The sequence below is a fragment of the Mandrillus leucophaeus genome, unplaced genomic scaffold (genome assembly GCF_000951045.1).
Source record: "Mandrillus leucophaeus isolate KB7577 unplaced genomic scaffold, Mleu.le_1.0 Scaffold145, whole genome shotgun sequence".
Lineage (NCBI taxonomy): Eukaryota > Metazoa > Chordata > Mammalia > Primates > Cercopithecidae > Mandrillus > Mandrillus leucophaeus.
Window position 1 is genome coordinate 5,496,280 of NW_012101421.1, and position 7,934 is coordinate 5,504,213.

The 7,934-nt window shown below is 41.2% G+C and overlaps 1 protein-coding gene and 1 long non-coding RNA gene across 2 annotated transcripts in view; one reads left to right on the forward strand and one right to left on the reverse strand.

Moving 5' to 3' along the window:
- The window catches only part of ELP2 (elongator acetyltransferase complex subunit 2), a 40,203-nt gene extending 36,224 nt beyond the window's left edge, over positions 1-3,979 (forward strand). The window contains 2 exon segments of the mRNA XM_011974439.1: positions 268-381; positions 3,744-3,979. Coding sequence (XP_011829829.1) covers positions 268-381; positions 3,744-3,900 — 271 coding nt within the window. The 3' untranslated portion in view covers positions 3,901-3,979.
- A 2,940-nt stretch (positions 3,980-6,919) lies between these two features.
- The window catches only part of LOC105535366, a 7,293-nt gene continuing 6,278 nt past the window's right edge, over positions 6,920-7,934 (reverse strand). Inside the window, exon 2 of the long non-coding RNA XR_001005419.1 lies at positions 6,920-7,309. This is a non-coding gene — a long non-coding RNA (uncharacterized LOC105535366). The remainder of the gene's footprint in view (positions 7,310-7,934) is intronic.

Below are 7,934 nucleotides of genomic sequence, written 5' to 3' on the forward strand. Positions count from 1 at the left end.
ACAAGGGTTCCTGTAACCAGCTGGGGAAACACTGGCTCGTGGGCTTTGCCATCAGAGGATACAGATAAATCTGTGTGCAGCCCCTATAGAGTGGAGGCTCCTTGAGGACACAGCAGAGCAGTGCAGCATGTCCTGGGCTGATGCCTGCAGAGTCTTTTGCAAGGCAGGGACAGTTGGGACACTGTGAAGAACTACTTTAGAGCAATGATGGCGATAACAGAATTTCATGCTAAGTTAGTCACTTTTGTCCCCCTCCCTTAAAAACAGATATGTGGTTGCAGTAGGATTGGAGTGTGGAAAGATTTGCTTATACACCTGGAAGAAGACTGATCAAGTTCCAGAAATAAATGACTGGGCCCACTGTGTAGAAACAAGTCAAAGGTATTTCTTCCCTATTTTTGTTTCCATCAGATTAACTAGAAATTGTGGGGTCTTTTGTGGCAAATTTTATGCCACATTTTCATGGAGAGGGACATATATCTTTATTCATGGTGTCTACCACTTTGTTTTGTGGTAATCTGAAATTGATATATTGCACTTGACTTTTAAAAGTTTGCTTGACCAAATTGCTTGCATGCATAATATTGTTTTTATAAACAACCATTTGAGATGAAAGTGATTTTCGTAATGGTGTGTTTTAGAATTTGACTACAGTAGATTCTTAATTTGATTCAAAATGTTTGTGATTTTTAAACGTATTCGGATTGCACTTTGGTAGTCGTATCCTTATGATTGAACCCTTCACCTCAGATCCTGCAGTGGAGCTTTCAGGCATAGCAAGGCTTATGCCCTGGGCCTCATGCATTTGCCACCTGAGCTGGCATAGAGCACCTACTGTTTACAGCCTCCTCCCCATCCCACCCACCTAGACAGCAGGAATCACTTTTAATCTAGCCTTTTACAGGTTTTATTCTTTTTTTGTGTGTGTGAGAGACAGGGTCTCACTCTGTCACCTAGGCTGGAGTGTAGTGGCAAGATCCCAGCTCACTGCAACCTCCACCTCCCGAGCTCAATCAGTCTTCCTACCTCAGCCTCCCAGATAGCTGGGACTATAGACACGCACCACCATGCCTGGCTAATTTTTTTTTTGTATTTTTAGTAGAGATGGGGTTTCACTGTGTTGGCCAGGCTGGTCTGCATCTTCTGGGCTCAAGCAATCCTCCTGTCTTGGCCTCCCAAAGTGCTAGCGTTACAGGCATGGGCCACTGTGCCTGGCCCAGATTTTATTCTTTAAAAATGTCTAAATGTGGCTGGGTGTATTGGCTCATGCCTGTAATCCTAGCACTTTAGGACGCCAAGACGGGAGGACTGCTTGAGCCCAGGAGTTTGAGACCAGCCTGAGCAACATAGTGAGACCCCCAGTCTCTACCAGAAATAAAAGAAATTAGCCAGATGTGATGGCGCATGACTGTGGGTCCCAGCTACTTGGGAGGGTGAAGTGGGAGGATCACTTGAGCCCAGGAGGCTGAGGCTGCAGCAAACCATAATCACACCATTGCACTCCAGCCTGGGTGAGTGAGACCCTGTTCCCCCTAAAAAAATATAAACGTTCAGAAAGCTCCTGGTATCATTCTGTGTCATATTTTCTTAGGCTTTTTCAACCTTCATATATCTGTACTGTTGAAAATACAATTTCAAATAGCAATTTCAAATGACAATATGATGAGGGTAAGTGCTTAATGGAGAGAGATTTATGAGCAATGTCTTTTATAAGATATCCAGCAGATCTTGTCATGTCAACCAAACATGTTAGTGCTCATTATAATTATATTTATTAAAATGAGATATTGCCATGCCCCCATGGCTTTCCTCCTGCCTCTCTGGGCTGGGTTTAGCAGTTGAACTAGTTTGTGCTGTTGGCTTGCTGAAGAGGGGAGAAGTCTGTTGAAATTCCATGCTTCAAGCATTTGAAAGGCACCTCTTCCTTCCACTTTGCCTGCCCACAGTGCTCCCTTCACCTCTAACCTGGTGTGAAGACCTCTTCAATGGCCCCCATGTGGGACACTGGCGGGAAGCCACTTAGAAAGTGCGGGAAGGGAACATGTAAAGAATTTGAGTTTTTTGTCTGAAGGGGTTGTTTTTTCCTTTGGTCATTATGGTGACTTAGGATTTGCAAGATGAAACTAATGCATGACTTAACGTATTATTTGGATTGCTGATATTTCAGTTACCAAATTCCAAATACCGTTCAAATGAAAGCTTTTGCTAGTAATAGATTTACAAAGGTAATATAAGCAAACACTACCCTTTAGGTTGGTTTGCCAAACTCCCTATCTTCTTAAATGTGACATGTTAAGATGCTGGATTTAAAGGACATTACCAAAAAGAAAAACCCACTATCTCAAAGCTTACATAGCCAAACAAGTACTGTTCCTCAAAGTAACTCCCTTGGAAAGAATTATACCACGTATGTTTATTTCAATAATTTCACTACTTCAAATCATTCTTTTAATGAAATGAGAGAACTTTAATCCATAATAATTGAGATTCCAGTGATGTTGCTATCACTTAAAATATTCTTGAAACTTCTCTGTAGGAATTGTGTTCAGAACTAGCTTACTAGTGATGCAAAAAAACAAATTATAATGCCTTTTATGGTGTTATTTCAATCATTTCCTCTTTTTAAAGCTTGCCATTCATATCTATTAAGCTTGCCATTTATATTTATTATAAAGCTTACTTCCAGGTGCTTTCAACAGTCAGATTCATCAAGAGGAATATGAGCTATCATTGAGAGTACTCAAATCATAGTCTGCATAATCTGGAGGCATTTTCTGTAGAGTAATTTCAGAAAACAATTGAGGCACAGCAGCACTGTTATCACCTCCCAGAGTGACTATTTGTAAGGGCTCGCAGTCATCTGGTTGCATAGGTTCAGGAGGACTGATTTTTAAAAATGGGTTTCATGACTTCATTCTTCCCTTTTAATCATGAGAATGCATCTGGTGACAGGGACTGTCAGCAAATGAGAGTGTAATGTGAGTGCTGTGGTATTGTTTTCAGTGTTTACTGCCCTAAAACCTACTTAGGTTTTTCACTTTAGTCGTTTCTGGTTTGGGAAGCTAATTTGGAGGTTAAATTTATAGAAGATGTTGTATTTTCATAGAGATTTGTTACTAACATACCTTGGTAACATTCTGGGTCTGCCTTTTTAAAGGGCTGGGGGTGTAGGGGGTAGGGAGCATTAATATGATAGTCTTGCCCAAGGTCACGCAGTTAGAGGTCACACTGGAGACCAAGACTCCTTCATTGGGCAGTACATTAAATCTTTCATTGTCTTTCTTTACCGGTAGTAAAAATGCAATTCCATCCCCCTCACAGGGATGTCAAAAAAATAAAATAATCTAGAATATATAGTAAAGTTGAAATTGTTATAAATACATTTAGTAATGTTATCTAAAAGACTAACTGGAATATCCATTTCATGAAATTCCATTGATCATTAAAACAACATTTATTTAAAAATTTTTTATTTTTTGTATTTTTTAAACAACATTTGACAGAGATTCATTGTCTGTTTCTTGCTTCTTTTGGTGATGTTATTGCCAGTGAGTAAGATTAAAATTTAGTCTTGCAGTTTTATGTAAATATAGTAAAATATTTTCCAGGTTAAAATAAAATGGCTAAAATGTTAACGATGGTATTTTAAAACCTGTACATTTCAATTTTCAGGTTGTAACTTCCATTCATGTTTACGCCATTAATTGGAAAAACATTTCATGACTTCTTTATCTTTGTTTTAGCCAAAGTCATACACTTGCTATCAGAAAATTATGCTGGAAGAACTGCAGTGGAAAAACTGAACACAAGGAAGCAGAAGATGCTGAGTGGTTGCATTTTGCAAGCTGTGGTGAAGATCACACTGTGAAGATACACAGAGTCAATAAATGTGCACTGTAATGGACTTAATAACTACATGCTTGCAGTCACTGGTATCTTAAAATAATATCACGTAAATAGATCATCTTTGCCTTCATAATAGAACTGAGTTTCTTTTTTTTTTTTTTTTTTGAGATGGAGTCTTGCTTTGTTGCAACCTCCACCTCCCAGGTTCCAGCGATTGTCTTTCCTCAGCCTCCTGAGTAGCTGGGACTAGAGGCACACACCACCATGCCTGGCTAATTTTTGTATTTTTAGGAGAGACTGGGTTTCACCATTGACCAGGCTGGTCTCAAACTCCTGATCTCAGGTGATCTGCTCACCTTGGCCTCCCAAAGTGCTGGGATTACAGGCATGAGCCACTGCACCCGACCTGAGTTTCATTTTTTAAGTCACATAGCAGTAGTCCTTATTTGAGTGCTAGACCCTTTGAAATGCGATGAAAGCTATGGACCCTTCACTTTGTTATATAACATATGTACACACACCCAGAACTTTGCACATACGTTCAGAGATTCCTAGACCCACAGACCTGCCTCTGTGTGTCCCAATTTAAGAATCTCTGTTCTTTCTTCATGACTGGATTTGCCCAATTTTGTGTTATTTTGGGACTTCATTTGTCCCTCTTTGGGACATTTCCTTATTTATTGCCCTCTTCAGAGAGTAGACATAGGAAAAACAAGATAGGAAACCTAGATTACTTAATTTTTAGTTTAACATTTTCTGTAGATAAGCATACCACACCAAGTGTGCTCTGTCTTGATCCCCTTCTTTGTAGCATATGCCAGACATTGTAGAGTTTGGCAAGCAGTTGTAGGTTTGAGCTGCAGCCAATCATTTCTTTTGTTCTTTAGAAGTATATAGATTTGTCTTTTTAGGGCTTTACCGAAAGTAAAATATCCTGACATTTAAACTGATAGATGTAGAAGGTAAAAAATAGAGTTCCGAAACATCTGAATTTATGTGATAGCTGAAGTCACAAGATGAGGGATGTATGTCCTCCAGGGAGGATGCAGAAAGAAGAAAAGGGTGCTGGAAACAGCCTGTCAGTTGTGCCAGCTGTGGGCTGGAGGCAGCCAGGAGAGTTGGGAGCCTGGGTGTTGGGTGGAGAGAGGTTAACAGGGAAGACATGGGAAGTACTGTGAACACGGCTGGTGTGAGCAGAGGACTATTCCGACCGTGTTGGACCATAGAGCCATCTGACAGATTGACAATACAGTGAAGGCTGTATATAATAAATGTGTTGAAAGGAGGAAGGTGAGGATTTTCTTGGTGGGAGTTTACGCCATTATTTCACATATTTTGCTTCCAAAGGGGTTAAAATGTTTTACCTAAATGGATGTTTGTAGGTCAGTGCTATAGAGTATTTCTAATCTGTGTTTTATAGTGTGAGCTACATATGTAATTTTAAAATTTTCAAGTAGCCACATAATGAAACAGGTGAAATTTAATGACCCATTTCCTTTAATACGGTATATCCAAAATATTATTATGTCAACCTGTAATCAATATAAAAACCTGTTACTGAAGTATTTTATAGGGCCTCTCTCAGTTCAGACTAGCCACATTTAAGTGCTGCATAGCCACATGTGGCTTATGGCCATCCATATTTGAACAATGTACTTTAGACTGTTGCATCTGTATACTCTTGTGCCCTCAGCGGGGGGATGGGGTGTGTGTGTGTGTGTACCAAGGCAGTGAGCATCTGAGCTTTGAACCTCAGAGACCAAAATGCCGTGCCCATTTCCCTGCTATCAGCTGAGGAATCTTTACTCACATTGACACACGGGCTTATTCTGACCCAAGTGCATTCAGGCTTCCAGAGCAGATTGAGAGGCCTAACTTAGTCCTTTAGCTCCCCTCCCAGCACAGAACCCCCCAGGTTATCTGAAAGTAGGCCTCACCTAGAGAGACTGAGTTTCCAAGTTGTCAGTTTTCCCAAATGGTCCTCAAGCATCTTCCTCAGCAATCACCTTACAGTTTAGTAAACATTCAGAGGACTTGCTACACATCTAGGCAGTCTGCATTGTAATTCATATGTGTTTACACACTTATGTCTTCATTTGCTAAAGCACCTTTGAACCGTATTGTAGTTCATAATATCTGAAGCAATTATTTTGAATTGTAGTAATTCATAATATTGAAGCAATTCATAATATCTGAAGCAATCCTCAGATATGGGTTAGGCATGGCCCTGCTCTGAGCAGGATGGCAAAAGTGGCAGTCTATGACGCAGCCCTTGTTACCCAGGCTATTCCTAAATGGTGGTGGTGGTTTTATCTTAATTAAAATGACATCACCAACAACGCGCCCTTTCCTGTCTGCCAGGAAAAGTTTTCTGTAGTGACGCATGTGTTTGTGTGTGTGCGTTCGAGGCTATATTACCCATTGCTACAGCAGTTCAAAATGACTTGGAAAAAAACAATGAATGCTGGTCATTGATGTGTATACCGACATGTTTAAGGGAAGTTACTATGGTCTGTAACTTAAGAAATACATAAAAAATAAGATGGGTGGAGTGACGGACACATGGATAGATATGAAGCCAGCACTGTAAAATATTAGTGGTAGTTTTGGAGAGAGGAGAGAGGCCATGCTTTGTCCGAGAAGCTCCTCCTGGGGTGGAAGGCACAGCTCCACAAAGGCTGCTCTTGCGGGGGCTCCCCTGCAGCCAGGTGCCTGCTGACTGTCCCCAAACTGCCCGCCAACAGAGGGATGCAAAGGGAGCCTCTTCCTGCTCTGTGGAATAGGCAAATTATGTCACCTTTCACTCCGGACTCTCACTTCTGCCCCTGCTACCCTTAGTCGTTGGCTTTTGCTGACATTTTCCCCTACATCTTTTCTCCTGACCAAGTTCTAGATATTTCATAGGGCAGTCTAGGTAAGGGTTGGAACCTCAATGAGTCGAGCAACAGAAACCCAGCTCACACTGGCTATCACTGTGGGCAAGCTGTTCCCCTCATTTCTAAAAGTGGAGATAAGATTAGTGTATGAGTCTGGCTGCCATTCAACTGTGTGTGAAAAACATTGTAAAATTTTCTTTCTGGTTTACACAAGTTAAAAGTTTATTTCTCTCATATGAAAGGAGTCAAGGCAGACAGACCAGGATGGGCAGGGAGATGTCTACAGGATCAAGGACCCAGGCTCTTATTTCGCTGTCTGACGTCCTCAGTATGAGGCTTTCACCTTCCAGGATGGCTGCTTGGCCTCCTGCCATGATCTTTGCATTCCAGCCAGTAAAGAGGAGGAAGGCATGAAGAAAGGCCTGCCCCTGACTTTAAAAACATTTCTTGGAAGTCCCATACGATTTTACTTAGTCTCCTCAGGCAGAATTTAGTGTTGTGGTCATACCTAGCTTCAGGAGAAGCTAGGAAATTAAATCTTTGTTGCAGATGCCCATGTGTTCAGCAGAGAACTGGGGTGCTTCATTCTGGCAGAAAGGTAGAACAGCAGTAACCAGTTTGTAGGATTGTCCTGAGAATTAAATGAACCAATGTATGAAAAACACTAGTTTGGTGCCTGGGATATAAATAAGACAGCAGTGGTTTGTATCTGCTACTATTATGATTAAATAAAGCTCAGCTCATGTCACCTCCATAGAGCCTTTAGTAAACCCCTCAAGTATTCTTTTTTTTTCTCTCTCTGAATTCCGTAGTATTTTATTCCAATTTCCTTTTATGGCACTTGTCACCTTCTACTATTTTTGTGTATGTTTTGTGCTGTGTCAGGTAGATGCCTTCTTTTGTAAGGAAGTTCATCTCAAACACAAAGGAATTACTGGTTTATATGACTGAAAAAAGTTCAGTGGTGGGATAGGCTTCAGGTGCAGTCTGATACGGGCTCTGCCTTCCTTTCTCTAGTTTGCTCAGCTCTGCCCTTTCCATGGCAGCTTTCTCCTTTTGTTATTATTTGAAACTGAGTTTCGCTCTTATTGCCCAGACTGGAGTGCAGTGTCCTGATCTCGGCTCACTGCAACCTCCACCTCCTGGGTTCAAGTGATTCTCCTGCCTCAGCCTCCTGAGTAGCTGGGATTACAGGCACATGCCACCATGCCT